Source organism: Mustela lutreola, chromosome 6 (genome assembly GCF_030435805.1).
Source record: "Mustela lutreola isolate mMusLut2 chromosome 6, mMusLut2.pri, whole genome shotgun sequence".
NCBI classification, from domain to species: domain Eukaryota; kingdom Metazoa; phylum Chordata; class Mammalia; order Carnivora; family Mustelidae; genus Mustela; species Mustela lutreola.
This window is the reverse complement of record NC_081295.1, coordinates 90,379,863-90,403,122: the sequence shown is the minus strand read 5'-3', so window position 1 is coordinate 90,403,122 and position 23,260 is coordinate 90,379,863. Positions and strand designations below refer to the sequence as shown.

Here is a 23,260-nt window from a genome sequence, read left to right as displayed (position 1 = left end):
GGGTGGCCCAGTCGGTTAAGCTACAGGCGCTTGATTTTGGCTCAGGTCATGATCTCAGGATTGTGAGATAGAGCTGCAAGTCAGGCCAAGTGCTGGGCATGGAGCCTGCTTAAGATTCTCTCTCTTCCTCTCCCTCTGCCCCCCCACCCCTCCCAAGATAAATAAATAAATCTTTTATTTTTTACTTTTTCTTAAATATTTTTACTTATTTGAAAGAGTGAGCAAGCGGGTGAGGGTGCCTGGGGCACTAGCCGATGGCTCTGCACATATTTGCCCCACGGTCTATGTACCTGTGGCTGGGCCCACCAGAGGACAGAGATAGCATAAAAATCTCTGCTTTCTCTTTGTGTCTTTGCATTTTTTTTTTTTTAGGTTTACTTATTTATTTAGGTAACCTCTACACCCAACATGGGGCTCGAACTCACAACCTGAGATCAAGAGTCGAATGCTCTTCCAACTGAGTCCTCCAGGCCCCCCTGTGCCTTTGCATTACTTATTTATTTTTATTTTTATATTTTAAGATTTATTTATTTATTTGAGAGAGCGAGAGAGTGCTCGAACAAGCGAGGCCCGATCCCACGACCTGGAGATCATGACCTGAGCCAAAAGTCACTGCATCTTAAAAATTACTGTGTCAGGGCGCCTGGGTGGCTCAGTGGTTAAGCCGCTGCCTTCGGCTCAGGTCATGATCTCAGGGTCCTGGGATCGAGTCCCGCATCGGGCTCTCTGCTCAGCAGGGAGCCTGCTTCCTCCTCTCTCTCTCTCTGCCTGCCTCTCTGCCTACTTGTGATTTCTCTCTGTCAAATAAATAAATAAATAAATCTTTAAAAAAAAAAAAAATTACTGTGTCAGCCCTGTAACCCCATTCCTTGGTATTTTATAGTTATCATTCAGAAGAATTCGGAAGTCAGCACCACAGAGCTTTCTTCCAGCGAACGGGATTGGGGTGTCGTGACTCAGTTTCCACCCAGTACTCTTGCTCCATTTGATTTTTTGTCCTAAGTTTGTGTTTTTCCATTACCTAATGAGCGGGAAATCATCATTATGACCAGCGAACAACGTTGTGTCCGCCAACCTCCCTGAAGAGCCTGCTTCTATCAGCCTACTATAGGGCTGAGCAGATGACAAAGTGCTGACAAATAGAACTTCTCATCTGAACTCACTCATTCATTCAACAAATATTTGATAACTAGTCCCAGTGTGTCCAGCACAGTTCTAGAAGCTAGGGATCTAGCAGTGAACAAAACGGAGAAAAGCTCCTGCCCTCCTGGGAACTCACATTCTACTGGGTATAGAAAGACAACCAACAAAATTAATCAGTGTGTCAGGAAGAAGGATAGAAGGTAAGGCGGAGGGCAACAGGGAGGACTGGGAACAGGGGCTGCCGTGTTGAACAGGATGGTCAGGGACGGTGACCTGTGAAGACGGGAGAGGTGAGGGAGTGCTCCAGGGGGCTACCTGGAAAAGACGGTTCCAGGCTACAGCAAAGGTAAAGGGCAAGGCCAGCATGCTCGAGGAGAGCCAGCGTGGCTGCGTAAAGGGAGAGGAGGAGGAGCTGGAGTCACCACAGGATGTCCCCGCGTCTAGCTGAGATGGGGGACGCCGGGCCGGGGGCGCAGGAGCGGGTGGGCTGTGGGCGACCAGCCGCAGGGACGAAGCCGGGGAGCGGGTGGGTTTCCAGTCGCGCCGTCGTCAGCGTCCGGAGGCTAACGCCGTGCTCCCACCTCGCCCGCCACTCGCTGGAGCAGCCTCTGAGGACCCAAAGCGGCGTCCCGGGGCCGGGCGGGTCACGTGGTCGCGAGCGGGCGCCCCCTGGCGCGAAGAGGGGAGCGGCGTCAGCGGCGGCGGCGGCGGCGGCGGCGGCGGGATGGCGGCGGCGGCGGCCGGAGCGCGGGAAAGCGGGGAGCCGGGCCAGCCGGGCCAGCCCGGCCGCCGGGCCCTGTACTTCTGCGGAAGCGTCCGCGGCGGGCGCGAGGACCGGGCGCTGTACGGGAGGATCGTGTCGCGGTTGCGGCGCTTCGGGGCGGTGCTCACGGAGCACGTGGCGGCCGCCGAACTGGGAGCGCGCGGTGAGGCGGGCGGCGGGGCGCGGTGAGGCGGGCGGCGGGGCGCGGTGAGGCGGGCGGCGGGGCGCGGTGAGGCGGGCGGCGGGGCGCGGTGAGGCGGGCCGGTCCCGCCCCGGTACCGAGATTACACTCCCCCCTCCCCACCCCCGCCCAGCCGGGAAAGGGAGCCGGGACTCGGACAGCGGGGGTCCCAGTGAGCTTGCTGGCGGGAGCCCGGTTTCCGCATTCAGTTCTCGTGACTTGAGTCATTCCTGGAGAACTTTCTCCCCCTCTTTCCAGGGACCGAGCAGGGAGGAGCAGAATGCGCGTGAACGGGGCTGCGGCAGTTCCCGCTTCACCTTCCCGCACCTGCTCCCCCACCTAAGACAAAGCTTATCCTCCTGCTTCCCCCTTGGCGGTCAAGGTATCCGCCCTCTCTTGGACCTCACGGACCCGACCACCATCTCTCTCACGCCCTCTCATCAGGCTGCTAACTTCCTGGCTGCTGGGTCTTTCTAAAGCGTGGTTTTGATCATTTTTGGTCTGGAATCTCCGCGACTCTTCTAGTTTGGAAAGTTGTGCCTAGAACTCTTGGGCTTCTACTCGGAAAACCTTGGAAGTGCTTCCCCCTCGGCAGACCCAGGAGCGGATCCAGGATTTGTGGGATCTAAGGCAATTTTGGAGAACTGTTTAAAAAGGTGTGATATAGTTTTTGGAATGTTGGTGAGGTTGGAGTCCAGAGCCCGCAGCCAAGAAAGAATTCCTGAAATGTCTCTGGTGCAAAAAGGTGATTTTATTAGAGTGCAGGGACAGGACCGGTGGACAGAAGGAGCTGCTGCCCTGGGGTTGTGAGGAATGGCGGATTATAGACTTGAGAGTTGGAGAAGATAAGGAAAAAGGAAGGTGTCCAAGAGGACTTTGACATGCTGAGGAAGATACCAAAGTCATTGTCAGCCTAAGGTGGTTTTCCCCTGTAGCAGAGCATTGAGACTGTTGGGAGATTCCTGGAGGAACGTTATACTCCGCCTGCCTCAAGTACTTGCCAGTGGGCTGCAGATTATAAGGACATTTAATTTTTACCAACATTTCCTTTACCTTTGTCTCCCACATGGCTGTGGAGGGGAGGGTGCTGCTCGGGCTCCAGAAAATTGAGTTATGGGTCTCCAGAAGTTAAGTTATTGATTTGAATGCTTTTTTCTTGTGAATCACTAAGACATTGGTAAACTGAGGGGAGACTCCTGCCCTGCAGGACTGGGGTCCCTATTAGTTCACCATTTGTGTTTCCTTCCCTTAGTTTAGGACAGCCAGGAGTGCCTGAGGAAGGCCACACCTATCCCACCTGGGAGTGGGGCGTGCAGGAGTTGGCCCATGTCAGCTTGTGCTCTGTCCTCTGCCTGCCTTCTGCTCCCTTATTGGGTGAAATCACCGAACAAAATTGCTAGGGCACTGGAAAGGGCCTGTGCGAGGGCCGGGCCCGGAGGCTTAAGATTCTTTGGTTTCAGGGCATGTCCCTTCCACACACCCCCCCACCCACTGGTTCTGGAACTTCAGTGTGCTCCAATGTAGTCTGAGGGAACTTGTTCACAATGCTGGCTCACAGCAGTCTGGGGTGAAGGCTTCCAATGTATTTTTAACAAGCTCTCCAGAGACTTTCTTCTGATTCAGGCAGTAACATTTCTCCAAGCCAGGACTGAGAGCACCTCTGACCCCCGTAAGAGCACCTCTTCTCTACCCTCCTTCCCAACCCCTCCTATTGGTCGTGCATTGTATCAAAGTTTGGTGGGGCTCACCATTGCCTGGAAAGCTGGTAGAGCAGCCAGGAGTCCTATCAAGCTCTCAGCCGATGCCGATGCCGGCACCCGCCGAAGCCGGAGTTGGGCTCTGGTTGTTCAGCCTTTGTTTGCCCGGCCAGTCTCCTGCTTCTGCCTGCCATTTCCACCCTGCACCCCAGGAGGCTAGTCGTCCTCCTCTCCATCTCTGATCCCTGACCCACAGTGAGGTATAGTCCTTCCTGTAGTCTCCTCTGTATCCCTCATCCGACCCTAATCACATCCCTCCTGGAAGTTTTCTTGTGGCTATTCCATTTCATCTTTTCCCTGGAGCCTTAGTTTTTGGTGGGTCCTCGGAGGTCACTTAGCATGCCTTGCCCCCCACCCCGCCTGCGCTGGGCAGATATGGGGGCTGGGGGCGGCAAGGGTAGAGGAGAGGTAATGAGTGCTGAGGACCAGGCAGGCAGAGACTTGGCCTTGACCAGCCTTTCCTACTCCACAGGGGAAGAGGTTGCTGGGGGTGACAGGCTCATCCATGAGCGGGACCTGGCCTGGCTGCAGCAGGCAGATGGTGAGCACTTCCCCCTCCTGCCCACAAATTCCTGTTAGGTCCCCTGGACAGGCCTGTGGTCCACACCAGGAAGGGAGTTCCCTCCTCACCACACCGAGACACTGTCATCCATCCCTTAACAAGCCCCAGATACCAAGCCTCAGTCTTGTGTTTTTTCCTAGTGGTGGTAGCCGAAGTGACCCAGCCGTCGCTGGGTGTGGGCTATGAGCTGGGCCGGGCTGTAGCCCTCAACAAGCGGATCCTGTGCCTCTTCCGTCCACAGTCTGGCCGAGGTGAGCGCTCCAAGCCCTGGGTGGGCCCTCCTCCCCCCCAGCTTTCTGCACACCGAACCCTAGGGGGCTCTGAGGACAGTGCCTACCCTGGAAACAGGACAGGGACAGGGAAGGGAGTGGAGACGGGGAGCTTCACCTCCCTCCGCCCTTCCTTCCCAGTGCTTTCAGCCATGATCCGGGGAGCGGCAGACGGCTCGAGGTTCCAGGTGTTGGACTACGAGGAGGGCGAGGTGGAGGCCATACTGGATCGCTACTTTGAGGGTGACCTTCCCTAGCAGGTGGCTGCCTCCCCTGCCCCAGCTGCTTGACTTAACTCCACTTTGTTAATTCTTCTCTGCCCTCATACCCCTCCTACCTCAACCCCAGTACCAAATTAAAAGTTATGTTTAAAATTCTACCTCTGTCTATAGGAGTGATGGGGCAGGACAGGTCCTCAGGATTATCCTTTTCTTTCCTGCTTCACTTCAAGATGTAGAGAGATCCATTACCATTCTGTAGGCCCCAAGAGAGAGTACTTCCTAATGCCCTCAGACTCCTGCCAAGAACGTTCAAGAGTTTGGAGGAAGGCTGGCCCAGGGTGGGGTGGGGAGGGGTGTTTCATGGCCTCCTCTACCACTGGACAGGGTCTGGGGCAAGTGGGCAGGCCTGCACCTGGCCCTGGGCCCTGGAAACCTTCATTTCCCCTTGTCAGCTTAGGTCAAATGGGTCTGCTTTGGGCCTTCCTGAGAACAGAAACATCTGGAGGTCCAAAAGTAAAGTGAAGAATGAAGGTTGGGGGTATGTAGAGGGAGCGGGGAGCTGACACTAGCCTTTGGGGATGCAGCTGCACAGCCTGCTTCCAGAGAAGTACGTGGAAAAAAAGTTTATTCAGTAAACAGAAGGTACTGCAGACACTGGGAATCGCCTCCCCCAATGATAGCAGGAAGGGGCGACCTCACCCCTCAGCCCCCAGGACTCTGGGGTGGCTCCAGGTGTTCCCTGTGTCCTGCCCCTCAGTCATAAGCCTCATAATCCTCTTCCTCATCACCGAAGAAGAAAGTGTCTCGGTCCAGGTTTTCAGACTCTTCGTCATAGGAAAAGCTGTCATTGTCCAGCTCCTCATCAAACTCGTCCTGCTGCCACTCAGGGACATCATCCTCATCATCGTCGTCCTCCTCCTCCTCATCCACCTCCAGCCCTGGGGACCCCTGAGGCCTGGGGAGAGGGAGCCACACTCAGCCCCGTGAAGCCACACCTCTCCCAGGCCCCTGTGGCCACTCCGCCCACCCTACTCACTGACTGCCAGGGACGTTGGATCCTTTTGCCTCTCGGGCCTCTAACGATGGGCTCTGCAGACCAACCCGGAAGTCCTGGCGAGGAGCCGGGGAGATGTGGGAAGTCGGAGAGTAGAGGAGGACCTGGACCTCTGCCCAGCATTCCTTCACCCACCGTTCTCTGCCGGCCTCCCAGTTGCAGGTCCCTCGCTCAGGTGCTCCCACCTCTTCTCCCCCGCTCATCCTGAGACTTCATGGCCCCAAGTCTGCGTGTCACAGAACTTGGGCAGTCTCCGAGGACACAGGTCATGCCGGCGAGGCACCCCATCTCCGTGCTTTAGGACCTAACAGTGTCTATTCCTGTCCTGTCTGCCCAAGTTATTTACTCCTCTGTGAGCTCCCCGAGAGCAGGACTCCTCGTTTAGACTAACATCGGTGTATTAGAGCCAGGAAGAACCTCAGTGGATCCCCATTCCAACATCCCATTTGGGAAGTACTAAAAAGTTCCCAGGGGTTCTGATGAGTGAGCATCACAGCAAATATCCTTGCTGTGGGCTATTGGGTAGCACGACGGAGCCCCAGCCGCATCCAGCAGCTAGGCCTAGGAGCTGGGTGCATGCCCAGGTCTCCGAACAGCTGCCTTTCCTTTTGGATCCCCTCCTCCCCAGGGCAGGGGCTGTGCCAGACCCAGGAGGCCCCAGGCCGGCCTCGTACCTGGGCAGAATGCTGCAGGATAGCCAGCTGCCTCTCCTGGATCCTCCGGAGCAGCTCCAGGCCCGTGCTGAGGCAGTCCGAGCGGAGCAGACGCAGGGACGAGCCCAGGTCTCCACACCGCAGCAGCGTCTCCTCTGTAGAGGGGGAAAGCCACAGGGGCTCCCTCCCTCCTTTGCTTCCTTCAACTCCTTCCTTCTACCACCTAAGTCCAATCTGCACCTACCAGGCAGGGCTCCAGACTAGATACTCATTCTTGTGGGGCCTCCATCCCAGTGCAGGGAGCGATGGTAATCTAGTGGGCAGGTGAAGGCCTGCGCCCTTAGGTACCTCATGCCAAGCACCCCATGCCTTCATACCTGAAGTATCGCTGGTAGTGATCAGGCTGGAATGAATGAGGAGGTGGAGGACCGCCCAATGGGGTAGCTGGGCTGGGGGGCTGTTTTGCCACTGTTTGCTGGGCGGGGATGCTGGGGGTGGGGGTGGGAAGTGGGGGTGGGGAAGGAGTCATGGTGGGGTGCCGGCGCACCAAGGAGTATCTGCAGGGCGTTGGTATGCAGCTCCAGGTTCTCAGTCTGCTGCTCCACCACGTCCATGTGCTCCGTGTCCTGGTTGTAGAAGCTGTACACACAGGCATAGGCCAGCACCTGTGGGAGCCCAAGTCAGCCCTTTCCTTGCTGAACCTCAGCCCTGCCTCCCTCCCCACCCCATTCCCTCCATCCCCTGTCCCCACCTTGCGGGCCTGCTCCAATCCCCGGCAGGCGTCACTGAGGAAGGTGAAGGATCTGGGGGGCGGCACCTCATGGATGGCAGACAGGCGGTTCCGCAGGCTCAGGGCGAACTCCTGTGCAGGGGTGAGGTGCATCAGCACCACAGGCAGCCCTCCCCGCCTGCTCAAAACAACTTGGCACCCACAGGATTGGGATCTGGAGCCCCTGCCCCACCCTCCACCCCAGCCCTCTGACCTCACCCACGCAACTGTTCCCTCCCTGCTCACCCGTGCCTGGTGATGGAAAGTACATCTCTCGTTATAGTCCTGAAACCGCTTCTCCTGGCGAGCTGCTCTGCTAACCTGGGAAGGACGGGTTGAGAGGGAGGACTCGGGTGCTTTGATGGGAAGGGTGGGGTGAAGGCACCCTGCGTACAGACCTTCAGGCACTTCGCCCAGACTTTTCCATCTAATCCTAACTCTGGGAAGTAGGTCACATAATTCTCCCCCTCTGCAGGGGAGGATGCCAAGGTGTGGGCATGGAAACCAGCCCAAAGCCACCTACTAAGCAGGGGTGCTGGGCTCTGATGCAAGGCATGGGCTCTGCTTGGCTCTGGCCTGGTGCCTCTGGGAATGCACAGCCCTCCCAGGACAGAACTCCCAGCACGTGTCAGCCCAGGTGGCTTCAGTCTTCACACAGAGCCTCCGTCCCAACAATTCAGCTGCCCAGGACACAGAGCCATCTCTGCCCAGGGCCTACAGCCACATCCCATCCCGGCTGCGCTGGGACCCCCTGGTCCTGGCCTTGGCCCCTTACCATGGCAGAGCAATTGTAGTAGTCTTTGTGATTTGGCTTCCAGGACTTGAGGCAGCGCCAGCAAAATCCATGGTTGCATTTGGCACAGGTCATGCTATGGAGGAAGCTGGCTGGTCAGAGGGCTTCTGCCCCGGGTCAGGGCCATACCGGGAGCCCCCGGATGAGACCTGGATGCCCCACCGAACCTGCCCTGGCCCCTCTGTGCCCTGACAGTCTCTAACCTCACCAAGCCCTAGTGAGCGCACCCAAGCTTCCCAGCCCCATGCGGTGCAGACTTAAAACTAGGGGAAGGAGTGTTAAGGAGCAAGAGTCACTGGAGGGCACCAGGACCAGGCTAAGTAACTGCTGTCCTCTGCTCAGCTCTCTGGTGAACCCCATGGGCCCCCTACCCCCGTACCACCAGGCCTCCCACCTTGTCCCATGCCCTCCGACCCCCCTCAATGCCCGCAGTACCCCCTCTTACTGCAGACACCCTTCGTTCTTCTCAATGGGAGCCTGGCAGCTGGGACAGCGCTTGGAGATGAGCTTGGCCAGGTGCTTGCTCTGGGCCTCCACGCTCATGCCATCATAGTAGCCGCCATCATCGACCCACTGGGACATGTGGCTGCAGCTGGCAGGGTAGTGTGCCTAGAGCAGAAGGGGGCAGGGAGGACATGGCTGAGCCCTGAGCCAGGGCCCAGGGTGGTGCTGTAGGTGTGCAAGGGAGGGGGGTCACATATGGAGGCCTACAGGAGGAGGAACAGAGCTCGAGCTGGTGGCAAAGTGTGATGACAAGGCGTAGCCTGTGATTGTATGTATGTATGTGTGTGTGTGTGTGTGTGTGTGTGTGATGGAGAGGAGTGCTGGCAGGGGAGGGGTGCAGGCCGTGCTCAGGGGCATGGCTGGGCAGGCACCTACCTCAGGGAAACTACAGTTGAAGCAGGAGGCCCAGCCACACTTGGAGCAGGTGGTCCCATAACCCAGGCCCTGGCGGCACAGGATGCGGTCACAGCCCTGGGGGTTGGTGCACCAGGTCAGGTTGGAGCAGCTCTCCACGTAGCCACGCAGGAGGGCCTTCTCGTACTGTGGGGACACAGACGCCACCCGGTGAGAGCCCAGCTCTCCAGGACATCATACCACCGCCCCTCCCCATCCTACCCCATGCATGTCAGTCCACTCCCTGGGGCCCATCGCTCTGGCTGTGCAGCACAGCTTCCCACAGAAGAGGGGCTACCTTGGAGATGACGTCCGGAGAGGAGACAATGGCCCGGATGAAGGCTCCAGTGGGCTGCGCGGGGCAGTCAGCAATGGGGCAGGTGCAATTCAACACAAGGTTCTGCTCAATCCGAGTTGTCAGATACTCATTCCAGCAAGACTGGCAGGGGAGGGAGGGGCTGCTCAGGGACAGCAGGGGAGCAGCAGAGGACACTGGTGTCCTGGTAAATCACCTAGCACTCATCCCTGACAATGCAGAAGGCCAGGGACGACCTTGCTCCAGAGCCACCTCACAATGGACCCTAACCTTTCTGGCTTCTGTGGGCTTTCCTGGGATTGGCCCAAATCACAGCTGCCTTTGAGAATGTGTGGATCAAGATAGTGGCCTCATTTTCATTATTGCTGGGATGCACATGGAGGGAATGGGTAAGAGAACCAAGAAACAGGAGATGATTCAAGTGCTAAGGATTTGGAGAAAGCAAGAAGGTTGGAGAGGAAGGAGGCCTAGGGGCCACAGGGTGCCTTTCCCCCACCAGGTGGCTGGCCTTGGACACTATGAACATTGCTGTGGCCTCTCCTCCCAGCTCCATCTGCTCGCCTGGCTCCTCAGTGCTCCCATCTCCCCAGACTCAGCCTCTTCACAAATAGCCTCGCCCACCGCGTCCCCTCAGTCCCAGTAACCCATGTCAGAAGCCTCAAGTCTCTCGGATCTTTTTCTAGCTCCCACGTCACTGTACCGCCCTAAACCAGGCCCTTATCGCCCCACCCCTAAACTGCAGCAGAAGCTTGTCCCCATAAATGCTCTTCCTACTCCGACCCTCCTCCATGTAATCCCTGCTTGGTTCAGGCGTGATCAGTAGCCTGCACCTCCTAAAATACCCCATTAATGACTCCCTTCCTTCACACTGCCAAGTGTGCAGAGTTTTCCAAGATGGTGCATCTAGACCTCGAGGAGACCCCCTGGTACCAAAGCTCCAGGGTAAATGGAAAGTGCCTTACCGGACTATTTCTACTCAAAGCAAAGTACTAAACAGAATAAAACAAAACCCTTTTTATAGTGAAAGAAACCCAGATAAACTAGGCAGTTGAACGCAGAATTCCTGCATTTTTGAGATAAAACAGGAAAATGCTCCAAGTTCAGACCACACACTTGCAGGCACACAGGGTCCCTTAGGGCATAGAGGCCTAAGACTGGCCTCTCAGTTTGGAGCCCATCCCACTTCCCTAAAGAGCCTCTGCTGTAGGCTTGCTCTAGTTTCTGCTGTCCTCCCTGTCCAGCCCACCTGGAATGCAGTCTCCAGCCCATATCCCCCTCCTGCCTCGGCCAACCCTGCCTGTCACTCAAGACTCACACGCAAAAGCCGCCTCAGACAGCCCCAAGCCCTAGGATTTCCCTTCTCTTGAGTTCTCTTGCATTTCAAGTGCTGCTCAGCTATAACTTATTCAACGGCTCCTCCTTGACTGGGACTTCTCCAATGAGCCTGTTTTCCCCAGGCTCCCGGTCTCTACAACTCTGTAGGGGGGGGGGGAGGGTCTGTGTGCCCCGGCACCACCCTGGGCCAGCTTCTGTTTCCCTGTGGGATGCTAGCCAGGCCACTCCACTTAATTCCAAATTCCCCTGTCCAGGCCCAGACAGGTGTCCAACAAAAAGCTCAAATTTCACATGGCCAGAACAGACTGAATTTCCCTTCAAAAACCTGCCCTCCGGGCGCCTGGGTGGCTCAAAGGGTTAAGCCTCTGCCTTCGGCTCAGGTCATGATCTCAGGGTCCGGGGATTGAGTCCCGCATGGGGCTCTCTGCTCAGCAGGGAGCCTGCTTCCTCCTCTCTCTCTCTCTCTGCCTGCCTCTCTACCTGCTTTTGATCTCTATCTGTCAAATAAATAAATAAATAAAATCTTAAAAAAAAAAAAAAAAAAAAACCTGCCCTCCACACCAAGCCCCACCCCAGCTTCTTGCTCAACTCAGTAGAGAACACATCTAGGCCACCCAGATGCTCCGGTCAGAACCCAAGAAGCACTGTTGATTCCCTTGTCCTAAGTCCCATGTTGGCTCAGCCGAGTCCTGTCAGTTCTGCCTCCTGATGTACCCTAACCCGTCCACTTCTCTCTTCACTGCTGACCCTGGGCTGAACTCCCACCACCTCCTGGCTCTTGGTACAACAGTCTCCCGATGGGTGCCCTGCTTCCATGTCTGATCTGTCCAAGCCTTTCTTCCACACGCAGTGATATTTTCAAAAATATAAATCACATCCTTCCTATCACTATCCTGCTTAACCCATCGTGGCCTCTGTAAAGTCAAGCCCACTGTCTGCCGATCCCAACACAACTGGGTCCCCGTCTCCCTCCGAAATCTCTCCTTTAGCTGTCCCACCACATCACTGTGCTTTAGTCACCAGGCTCAGCTTCTTTGCATTGGCTGTCCCCTCTGTCTGCCATATTCTTCCCTTAGATAGTCCCCTCCTCAGAATGGCCTTCCCTGACATCCCCAAACTGAAGTCCCTGACTGGCCCCTCCCCCACTCCTCACCTCAGTCACTTCCTGTGACCCAGTTGTATTTCCTTTCTGCACTTGTCATGAAAGTGTGAGGGAGGGCCCTGGAGCAAGACCACCCAAGTCCGAATCCTGACCTTGGGCAGGTAACCTCTCTTCCAGGCGCCTCCATCTGTCTCCAGCAAAAATACCTACCTTGCACGACTACCATGGAAATTAAGCAAGATAATGCATGTATCACACTGGAATGGCCCAGAACATGTCCCCGTAAGTATTAGCTGCTTGTATTACTAGCTCTTGGGTCATTTCTTGCTTGGATTTCCCCACCCCCTCACACAGCACCCAGTGCTGTGCATACAGTGAGTTCATGAAAAAATATTAGTTGAACAATAAAGTGAAAGCAGAAAGGAAATAATTAAGAACCTGGAGAAAGGGAGCATAGGCAAAGGCGTGAGAGGAATAATGAAGCCGAGAAAAAGGGAGGACGAAAAAGTACCCGTATACACGCCTGCCAACTCATGTCCCAGATCACCCACCCCTGCGGGGATGCTGGTGGCAGAGGCAGCTAGATTCATGGCAACAAGCATCCTCATCCTGTTAACTTGAGGTATTTGGGCTTAGCATCAGTTCTAAGAGCTGTGAGGCAGGGAGCATATGACACTCAGCACCCCGGCTCCCTTCACCTCGACCCCACTTCCCCAGCACCGAGCACCACTCACTCCCCATCACAGCCTTCTCTGCTCTGCTTCACAGTGGCAACACCTGGCTTCCAGTAATTCCCTCTACTTCCATGCTGTTCTCTGGTTTACACCATTTCCTTTCATTTTTATGTTCAATGAGAATATACGGTAAGTGCTGATGTTCTGTGATAAACAAACTTGGTGATCAGGAAACCATAAACCTACGGTCATCACCAATTTACTAACACGTCTCATTTATGAAGCACCTTGATGTACAGTTTACATGTGTGCATCATCTATCTACCTATTGTTCTCAAACTCGGCTGAACACTGGAATCACCTGCGTTTTTCAAAACTTGAGATGTGGGACGCCTGGGTGGCTCAGCGGGTTAAGCCTCTGCCTTTGACTCAGGTCATGATCCCAGGGTCCTGGGATGGAGCCCCACATCAGGCTCCCTGCTCAACAGGGAGCCTGCTTCCCCTTCTCTTTCTGCCTGCCTCTCTGCCTACTTATGATCTCTGTCAAATAAATAAATAAAATCTTAAAAACAAAAAAACCTCAAGATGTCTAGGGACACCTGCGTGGTTCAGGTGGTTAAGCATCCAATTCTTGATGTCAGCTCAGATCATGATCTCAGGGTCACAAGATTGAGCCTTGTGTTGAGCTCTGTGGTTAGCACAGAGTCTGCTTGGTCCCTGCCCCCCACTGTCTCAAATAAATAAATAAATAAATTCTTTAAAAGAATAAAGTAAAAAATAAAAAAATGTAAAAATGTAAAATAAAATAGAACTACAGATGCTTGGGTTTCACCTCAAGATTCTGATTTAACTGGTTTGGGCTATAGTCTGAGCATGAGGATTCTTTTTTTTTTAAGGGTCAGGGGGAAAGGGCAGGGAGAGAATCCCAAGCAGGCTCTATGCTGTGGAGTCCAATGCGGGGCTCAATCTCACAACCCTGAGATCATGATCTGAGCCAAAATCAAGAGTCAACCCACTGAGTCATCCAGGCGCCCCAAGCATGAGGACTCGTAAAAGCTCCCAGTGATTCTAATACACAGCACATCTTTACAGCCACGGATCCCTATCGCTGGACCCCGACAACCACCCTTCCTCTTCCGAGTGTTGAGGCGGAGGCACCACTTACAGATGACAAAACCAGTTTGAGAGGGACTAAGCGGGCTGTCCAACACTGCCCCGGCTAGGAGATGACAGTGCTGGGGCGGAACACCGGAGCTGCCTAGGAACTGTGCTGGAGGTGGAAAGCCAGGGGCCGCCAAGAAGCAGGTAGGGCCTCACCTTACAGCAGTAGTGCCTGCAGCACAGGGAGGGCAAGTCGTCATCAGGCTCCAGTGGGCTGACACACACAGGGCAGTGGTCAGGGCGTGCAGGGGCGCCCTGGGCCTGGGGTACGCACAGCCCAGCTGCCAGCAACAGGGGCTCAGGATTATCACTATAGCTCTGCAGCAGCTGTTCAGCACCCCAGTGGGAATGAGCCAAAAGGTGCTGAGCCACATCTGGCTCTAGGTTCAGTGTCTCTTGCACCTGCTGTACGGTCTGCTCCATCAACCCTTCGACCTCCTGGGGGCTCATGGTGCGGCCTGCAGGCAGCTGGAGAGATGCCAGCGCAGCTACGGCTTCTGGGCTTGAGGGGAGAGAAGAGGCAGCCATCAGTCTCCCTGCCCTGCTCATCTACTAAATGAAACCCACCCTCCCCCAGTCTTCAGCTCCTCACTTGTGCACCCCTGCTTGTGCATGCTTAACCAGCCTCAGGACAACCACCCAGACCCACTGTCAGAGCGTGGCTCTCCACAGAAGCATCTGTAAGTGAGGCCTGAAGCTGGCTGTCACAGTGATTCGGGCATTCCAGGAATCTGGCAGACAGGCATCAGGATGCTAGGTGTGGACGGGATCCCCACAGTGGATGGGATGATCCCACTATAAACCCCTCCCCAAACACCAGCAATCCATCTGGTGAGAAACCAGTGTCTACAGCCTTACTTCTCCAAGTATGGGCCAAGGACCAGCAGCCTGCATGTCACAGGGAGCTCTAATGAATCGGGATCTGCCTTTTAATGGGATCCCCCGTGGTGTGTATGCAAGTGACTCCTCTAGAAAACTCACTTTACACACAGTGCAGAGGACAGGCATAAAAGCAGTGCCGAAACAACCTGTGGTGAACAGGATATGATGGGACAAGCCTTAGGGGTGCCAGCTAATTAGGGGGATCCAACGGCAAACTCCTCTTGGAACAGGCTTCTTGAAAACTAGTTTGTACATTTCACGGAGCTGAGTGAGTCATCAGCACTCAATACGTATCTGTATGATATTCCACTTTTGCTTAGAATGAGAGACATCCATACAGGAGCTTGTGTTTGGGTCCCTTGCCTAAGGGCTGGCTCCCGGGGGACGGGAACAGCAAGGCCCCTGATCAGGAAGGAGATGACAGTGCTGACAAGGAAATGAGGACTGGCAAAGTGGACAAACAACAGAGGCAGGAAAAACGGGGTAAGACAAAGAAATCAAGCATCTTTCCGCCAAAGAGCCTGATTTTGGCACTAAACCTCCTCCCGACAGCACCACCTGTCCTGGGAGCCCATCCCTCCCTACTGGCTTGGAGCCCTTGCAGCTGGGGAATGGGACTGAGAACAGCTACCTAGGCTTGGAGGTCTTGGTGGTCTGGCTGCCACAGAAGGGGACCTCTGCCTGACCCCGGCAAGGCCCCGTAGGCTCTGGCGTGGCATACGTCAGGATCTGGGGCCGGTCGTCACGCCGTTCCACATAGCCCTGGCCCAGGAGATGCAGGATGCAAGAAAGGACATCTGTACTAGTACAGGCCACGCCTCCTGCAACGGTGCGGGCCAGGCTTCCGGGGGGGTTTGGACCCTTCTGCCAGGCTTCCAGCACCTGGATGGGACAAGAGGATACAGGCAGGCTACTTTCACCTAGAGGAGCCAGCCTCCCTGGGTTTGATGCTCGGCTCTTCCACTTACTAGATGCGTGACTACGGATGTGTTACTAACTCTCAGGCCTCACTTTTCTTCTCTGTCAAATGGGAATAATAGTAAATAATAAAACTAATACCACCACCATCACCTATCCCGTAAGACTGCTGTGCAGATTAAATGACTTAATCACGCAAAATCTTGGAAGAGGGCCTGGCACATGGTGAACACTCATGTCTCATCTCTACTTTTTGTCTCCCTAAGTGCTCTGTCAGGAAGAGAAAACCCAGATGCAAATGTCACCCTAGAGTTCTCATACTGAGAGAGTTTACCTTCCCTTGTGATGATCCCTGGCTCTAAGCCTCCACCCTGAGCCTGACTCTCTCCATCCCCGAACTTCACGGTCCCCTCTGCCTACCAGACAAACCAGCTGATCAATATGGAGGCCCTTTTCCCCATGGGCTTTGAGAATACGGACAAGAAGACAGCTCAAGAGGTTCCTCTTCTGTTCCAGAGTTCGGCCCTCATCCTTCTCGACGTTCAAGTACTTCTGGGACGGTATCAACCACAGGGCCTCCCCACAGCGCTGGGGCCCAGGCGTCCGAAGCCGCAGCACACCTGGAACTCACTCCCAGTCAGCACCGGAGGCAGGGAAGGGAGAGGTGAGTGGCGGCAAAGGGGACCCCAGTTCTTTCCCTACCACACGCCCACCATGAGTGCCCCATCCCCTAGGAACAGTGGCAAAGCCCAGCCCCTGTTGACCTACCCCTGGGTGGAAAGCCCTGACCCTCGTGCAGGGTCAAAGGGCCATTGTCTGAGGTGAGCGGCAGAAGTGCCTGGAGCAGCAGCTCTGGGGTGAGGTCAGAATTCTTCAGCAGGGTCTCTACAGACACCTCCTGGTGAGGAGAAGCAGGGGTGGTCAGGAGTAGAGAGTCAGGGGAAAGGAAAATAAAGGGGGAAGGCAGGGAAAAGGGGCAGAGTTTAGAACAGTGGAAGACAGGGGGAAGAGAAGACAAAGGCTGAGAAGCTGAGGCACCTCTGTCTGATTGAAATACAACAGCAGCCACATCTGCACGGTGGACACATGCAGGGTCTGGTCCCCAAACTGCAGCTCGGCCCTCCCCAGCCACGTCCACTGCAGCCGCCGATGTGGTCCCATGTCCAGGACTGGATGATTCTGACCTGGGAAAGCATGGAAGAGTAGAGACAAAGAGCAGGGGAAACGAGGGGATTAGAGGCTGAGGCCAGGGTGTACCATTAGTCAAGCTTCGCTCCTGCTGATCTCTGTGGGGAGGAGGGCCCCCAACAGAAGTAACCTGTCAAGCTTCCAGAGCTCAGACTCCTCTGTGCCTGCCTCCCTGGCGAGCCACATGTAATCTGGGAGCCCACCCTGTGCTTCGCCCCACACCAGGCAGGCTCCACGAAAGAAACACCAGAGAGAAGAGACCTGGGTTTTGCCCTCAAGGAGCTGACAGTTTATAAAGACCCACTAGGCTGCGTCTCTTCCTCCTGCTGTTACAGCTCAGGCAAGATGAGCCTGGATATCCACTCTTACTAGAAAGCAAGGATGCTGTCAAAGCCAGACAGTAAAAAAAGAGCGAGTCTGAGAGGTGCTTTCTGGCCAAAGATGGGGCAGTGTGAGCATCAAGAAAATAACACCTGTGCTGGATTGAAACATATGAAATATTTTAAAATTCATGAGTTCATCATGACATTTTTTTTTTTTAAATCACACTGGCTATCTCTTCGGAGGATGCTAGAGGAACCAACACATTATTTTGAAAACCGGTTCAGAGTAAGGGGGAGGAGAAGAGAATCAAGCCTTTCCTATATAAACCATACTTCAGGGTAACCAGAAAGTTGAGAGAAAACGTTTAACCTAATACGACAAAACCAGAATGGTGCAATCCGTACACCCTAATGAAATGACAGCTGAACAATGGCAACAAGTGACCGCCTTGTGAGAAGCTGACAGGAAACTATACATAATGTGCAGATCAGACTTGCAACACTGAAACTCACTGATAAATCTTAAAACATCCCAGAGACAGGTAGAAGGACACGCTACCACCTATGAAATGCTCTTGCCCCAGAAATCACACCCAAATTGGCATCCACGTCCATATCTAAATATCTGTTTTCCAGAAATGAAAGAGACAGAGGAACAGGCCAGAGGACACCATGTGGATATGGTCAGCAAAATCCACCCTGTGGATGACTCTGTGTGGCAAACAATCTAGTTTCCTCTATAGACAATTGCAAGGGAGCAAAAAAGGAAGGCAGGATCTATAGATTACTGGAGATGAAAGGTAGAGCTCAATCAAATGAAGGTGTGGGCTTGGTATAGATCCCCAATTAATAAAAAACTAATTTTGAAAACTTGAGGCAAAGGGGGAAAAATATGGACACTTTACTGTCTGATATTAGGAACTGTTATTAATTTCTCAAAGTTTGATCACTGCAGTGCCCTTGTTTTTAAAAACAGAATCCTTGGGGCACCTGGGTGGCTCAGTGGGTTAAGCCTCTGTCTTCGGCTCAGGTCACGATCTCAGGGTCCTGGGATAGAGGCCCACATCGGGCTCTCTGCTTAGCAGGAAGCCTGCTTGCCCCCAACTTCCAGCCTCTCTGCCTACTTGTGATCTCTGTCTCTGTTAAATAAAATATTTAAAAAAAAAAAAACAGAATCCTTAACCTTTTAAATTTGAGAACTGGGGAAAGTGGGTGGGGGGAACAGAAAAAATGAGATTGGCCATGAATTGACCCACGTGTACACTGGAATTTATTCTGTCTACTTTTTTAAAAAGGATTTATCTATTTATTTATTTATTTGAGAGAGAGAGGGAGAGAGAGCACACACAGAAGGAAAAGGAGAGACAGACTCCCAGTGAGCAGGGAGCCCGATGGAGGGCTCGACACCAGAACCCAGGGATCATGACCTGAGCCGAAGACAGATACTCAGTTGACTGAGCTACCCAAGTGCCCCACATTCTGTCTACTTTTGCGTATGTCTGAAATTTACCATAATAAAAAAAAAAATTTTAATGAGGGTGAAGGTAAGCCATTCTAAAAAACTGATAAAGATTTTCACCAATACTCCCTCAATGAAGAGACTTCTAAAGGATATACTTAGAGGGGGATGTCTGGGTGGCTCGGTTGGTTAAGCACTGCCTTCAGCTCAGATCATGATCCTAGGGTCCCAGGATCGAGTCCGCATCAGACTCCTTGCTCAGTGGGGAGCCTGCTTCTCCCTCTGCCTCAGCCTGCCACTCTGCCTTGTGCACACTCTCTCTCTCTCTGACAAATAAGTAAATAAAATCTTTAAAAAATAAAAAGAAAATTTAAAAAGAAAAGGATATACTTAGGGAAGGAGACAGAACTCAGAAGGATCAAGATGCAAAAGGATTAGTGATGGAAGCAACTAGTGTAATAGCAAATCTAAACACCAACCAAATAAGACAGTGATAATAATGACTCTTTGGGAGGTAGGAAAAAAAAAGATTGCCCTATAATATCAAAAACAGTAACAATTAAGATTGGGAGTGAGAGCTGCAGTTAAGATTTTCTATGGCCCTGGGGTGCCTGGGTGGCTCAGTTGGTTAAACATCTTCCTATGGCTCAGGGCATGATCCCAAGGTGCTGGGATCAAATCCCACATCTGGCTTTCTGCTCAGCGGGGGTCTGCTTCTTCCTCTCACTCTCACTCTCCCTCTGTATTCTCTCTCTCTCTCAAACAAATAACTAAATCTTTATTTTATTTATTTATTTATTTATTTTAGCAAGAGGAGTTTATTATTTATTTATTTTTAGGATTTTATTTATTTATTTGACAGAGATCACAAGTAGGCAGAGAGGCAGGCAGAGAGAGAGGAAGGGAAACAGGCTCCGCACTGAGCAAAGAGCCCAATGCGGGGCTTGATCCCAGGACCCTGGGATCATGATCTGAGCCGAAGGCAGAGGCTTTAACCCACTGAGCCACCCAGGCGCCCCATAACTAAATCTTTAAAAAACGATTTTCTATGGTCCTTTTATTGCTTGGGAAGTTTGGGGAGTGATGTTACCAAGTCAAACATACAGGTTACAAACATAAGGGTAATCAACTACAGAAACAGAATGTGTGACTTCCAAAACTGGTAGAGACCAAAAAAAAAAAGGAATTTTTAAAAATGCACAAAAATCCAAGGTAGAAATGTATCTATAAATGTGTTCAATTTATTATTCTTCTTTTAACTATATTCTTTTGTATATATAAAATATCTATAATTTAAAATTATAAGAAAGGTAAACTAAAATGTAAGAGCTTAGAGGCGCCTGGGTGGCTCAGTGGGTTGGTTGGGCCTCTGCCTTCAGCTCAGGTCAAGATCCCAGGGTCCTCAGCAGGGAGCCTGCTTCCCCTCCTCTCTCTGCCTGTCTCTCTGCCTATTTGTGATCTCTCTCTCCCTGTGTCAAATAGATAAATAAGATCTTTTAAAAAGATCTTATTTTTTATTTTAAAAAAATAAAAATAAATAAAATGTATGAGCTTAGCAATAGAAGCCAAATATATCATTACTCATAAAAATTATAAACAGACTAAAATTGACAGCTCAAAGGAGAGAGTGTTGAGTAAAAAACAAATTCTAGGTATTTACAAGACACCTGCCTAAAATAAGATTATGGCAAACTTAAAAGTAAATGATACTGGGAGGTATTCTGATGAGTGCAGAATATAGCCATGGTTTTGGAAGTATCTCGCCAACAGATAGCTTATTAGTAGTGGCAAGGGGAAAATATTAACTATACAGTGGGGAGTCAACCCACCTCTTGATCAGGTTGTCAAATTCACATTACAAAAAGCAGCAGATGGAAATTGCATGCTTCCAAATGAAACACATAGAAGACATAATGTCACTTACTTAGGATTCTGGCCTGGAATGCATCACCTGATCTAATTATGAGGAAATATACAAATTTAAAATGAAAAACATTTAGAGGAGTGCCTGGGTGGCTCAGTGGGTTAAAGCCTCTGCCTTCGGCTCAGGTCATGATCTCAGGGTCCTGGGATCGAGCCCTGCATCAGGCTCTCTGCTCAGCAGGGAGCCTGCTTCCTCCTCTCTGCCTGCCTCTCTGCCTACTTGTGATCTCTGTCTGTCAAATAAGTAAACAAAATCTTAAAAAAAAAAAATTTAAAAAAAAATTTAGAAAAATTTAAATGGCTACACTTCCAAGGGTGTCAATGTTGTAAAATACCAAAAAAAAAAAAAAAAAAAAAAAAAATTGCTAAGGTATTGTTTCATGTTACAAACACTAAAGTTCCAGACTGGATGCAATGTTAAATTTTAAATTTTTGAAACTGAGAAGTTAACTATTATGTAAGAGAGCACCATGATTCTTAGAAAATCTTTATTCAAGTATTTAGAGGCAAAGGGCCAGTATATATGCAATTTACTGTCAATGGTTTGGGGAGAAAATGTGTGTGTGTTTGTGTGTGTGTGTAAATACACATTTTACAAATGTATATACACACAAAGAGCAAATGATAAAAGCAAATGGGGCAAAATGTTAGCAAAAGGTAAACTTGGATAAAGAGTATGTGAGTGTTCTCACGTGACGGGTGGCTCAGTCAATTAAGTGTCTGCCTTCGGCTCAGGTCACCATCTCAGGCTCCCTGCTCAGCCGGCCGTCAGCTCCTCCCTCTCCCTCTACCTCCCTCTGCCCCCACCCATCTCATGCTCTCTCTCTCTCTCTCTCAAATAAAGTCTTATTTTTTTTTAAAAAAAGAGTGAGTATTCTTTGTATTATTCTTACCATTTTTCTGTAAATTTGAAATTATTTCCAAATTAAAAATTTTATGTAAAAGAATAACTGAATTGTTCACCTAAAATGGTTAAAATGGAGGGAGCACCTGGCAGGCTCAGCCAGTGGAGCATATGACTCTTGAACTCAAGTTCCACACTGGGCGTAGAGATTACTTAAAAATAAAACCTTTAAAAATTGGTTCAAATGGCAAATTTTATGTTATTCATCTTTCACCACATAAAAGAAACATAATTACCATTCTCCCCTGACATGGTAAAAGAATAGAAAGATATTCTGGAAAAACCCTAACCAAAGAAAGCTGGTATATTATTAACACTAGATAAAAATAGACTTTGAGAGGAAAACCTTTGCTAGAAAGAAAGAAGGTCATTTCATAATAATAAAGTTTAATTAACTTAAGATTTTAAACCTGCAGGAGCACCTGGGTGGCTCAGTGGGTTAAAGCCTCTGCCTTCAGCTTGGGATGTGATCCCAGGGTCCTGGGATGGAGACCCGCATGGGGCTCTCTGCTCAGAGGGGAGCCTGCTTCCCACATGCCCCCCCCCCCGCCTGCCTTTCTGCCTACTTGTGATCTCTGTCAAATAAATAAATAAAATCTTTAATAATAATAATAAAAAAAAGCTTTTAAACCTGCATAGTCCATTATGGTAGTCACATGTGGCTATTTAAACGGGTTAAAGTAAATAAAATTAAACACTCAATTCCTCAGCCAAACTAGTCACATTTCAATAGCTACAAATGGCCATCATAACTGAAGAGTGCAGAAAATAACTTTCCCATCACTGTAGAAAGTTCTACTGGACAGCACTGTTAAATGACTTTAAACTTTATTTTATTTCTTAAAAAGATTTTATTTACTTGAGAGAGAGAGAGTGGGGGGGGGGAGCAGAAGGAGAGGGACAAGCAGACTGCCCCATGAGCACGAAGCCCAACACAGGGCTTGATCCCATGACCCCAAGATCATGACTTAAGCCAAAATCAAGAGTTGGATGCCTAACTTACTGAGCTATCCAGGCGCCTCTATCTAAACTTTAATTTTTAGAGAGAGAGAGAGCAGGGGATGAAGGGCAGAGGGAGAGAGAGAATCTTAAGCAGACTCTGTGCCAAGCACAGAGCCCAAGGAATGGCTTGATCTCATGACCCTGAGAACATGATCTAAGCCAAAAATCAAGAGTTTGGACCTTTAACCAACTGAGCCACCCACCAGGCACTCCTAAACCTTTATCTAATAACATAGTCAAAAATTATATAAAGCAAAGCTGACCTGATAAAAAGTTTAAAAATGCGGGGCACCTGGGTGGCTCAGTGGGTTAAAGCCTCTGCCTTCAGCTCAGGTCATGATCCCAGGGTCCTGGGATCGAGCCCCACATCGGGCTCTCTGCTCAGCAGGGAGCCTGCTTCCTCCTCTCTCTCTCTGCCTGCCTCTCTGCCTATTTGTGATCTCTGTCTGTCAAATAAATAAATAAAATCTTTAAAAAAAAAAGTTTAAAAATGCACTATTGGGGCACCTGAGTGGCTCAGTTGGTTAAGCAACTGCCTTTGGCTCAGGTCATGATCCTGGAGTCCTAGGATCGAGTCCAGCATCAGGCTCCCTGCTCCGCAGGGAGTCGGCTTCTCCCTCAGACCCCTCCCCCATGCTCTCTCTCTCTCAACTAATAAATAAAATCTTCAAAAAAAATAAAAAATAAAAATTCACTACCATAATGACAGATTTTAATACACCTCTCCCAGTAATCGATCAAGCAGACAAAAATGAGTAAGGTGACAGCAGATTTGAAAAATACAATGAACAAAGTCAGTATGGTGGAATGTGTAGAAGCCTTTAACTGGCAGCTGAAGAATACACATTCTTCCTAATCACACACGGAACACTTAGAATATCTGACCTTCTGCTAGGCCATAAAGGAAGTCTCAAGACACTGCAAAGATTCAGAATAAAAGAAACCATGTTCTTTAGCCACAATGGAACAAGGGTTGAAATCTAAAACAAAAAGACAACAAAACGAAGAAAA

The 23,260-nt window shown here is 51.3% G+C and overlaps 2 protein-coding genes across 4 annotated transcripts in view; one reads left to right on the top strand and one right to left on the bottom strand.

Annotated features, from left to right (window-relative positions):
• Nucleotides 1-1,847: 1,847 nt before the first annotated feature.
• On the top strand, nt 1,848-5,054 carry DNPH1 (2'-deoxynucleoside 5'-phosphate N-hydrolase 1). The gene is made up of 4 exons (XM_059178035.1): nt 1,848-2,069; nt 4,317-4,385; nt 4,547-4,657; nt 4,817-5,054. The coding sequence occupies exons 1-4, from the start codon at nt 1,868-1,870 to the stop codon at nt 4,930-4,932; spliced, it is 498 nt and encodes a 165-aa protein (XP_059034018.1). The 5' UTR covers nt 1,848-1,867; the 3' UTR covers nt 4,933-5,054.
• Nucleotides 5,055-5,504: 450 nt separating this feature from the next.
• Nucleotides 5,505-23,260, bottom strand: part of CUL9 (cullin 9) — a 37,249-nt gene continuing 19,493 nt past the window's right edge. For 2 of the 3 annotated variants that reach the window (XM_059178031.1, XM_059178033.1), the window contains exons 27-41: nt 16,489-16,634; nt 16,219-16,348; nt 15,871-16,070; nt 15,164-15,414; nt 13,807-14,152; nt 9,361-9,501; nt 9,045-9,209; nt 8,611-8,774; nt 8,148-8,241; nt 7,619-7,693; nt 7,355-7,465; nt 7,151-7,268; nt 6,625-6,758; nt 5,933-6,006; nt 5,505-5,851 (exon numbers count right to left, since the gene is read on the bottom strand). In XM_059178031.1, the coding sequence (XP_059034014.1) occupies nt 5,650-5,851; nt 5,933-6,006; nt 6,625-6,758; nt 7,151-7,268; nt 7,355-7,465; nt 7,619-7,693; nt 8,148-8,241; nt 8,611-8,774; nt 9,045-9,209; nt 9,361-9,501; nt 13,807-14,152; nt 15,164-15,414; nt 15,871-16,070; nt 16,219-16,348; nt 16,489-16,634 (2,351 nt within the window). In that variant the 3' untranslated portion in view covers nt 5,505-5,649. Of the gene's footprint in view, nt 5,852-5,932; nt 6,007-6,624; nt 6,759-7,150; nt 7,269-7,354; nt 7,466-7,618; nt 7,694-8,147; nt 8,242-8,600; nt 8,775-9,044; nt 9,210-9,360; nt 9,502-13,806; nt 14,153-15,163; nt 15,415-15,870; nt 16,071-16,218; nt 16,349-16,488; nt 16,635-23,260 lie in introns of those variants that run through there. The other variant, XR_009354709.1, reaches the window with a different exon arrangement.

Excerpts from the sequence above, each read along its gene's own strand:
- DNPH1 (XM_059178035.1), top strand. The coding sequence starts at position 1,868 with ATGGCGGCGGCGGCGGCCGGAGCGCGGGAAAGCGGGGAGCCGGGCCAG. Across the intron at positions 2,070-4,316 it reads CGCCGAACTGGGAGCGCGCG|GGGAAGAGGTTGCTGGGGGT; the intron begins GTGAGGCGGGCG and ends CCTACTCCACAG. Across the intron at positions 4,386-4,546 it reads CTGGCTGCAGCAGGCAGATG|TGGTGGTAGCCGAAGTGACC; the intron begins GTGAGCACTTCC and ends GTTTTTTCCTAG.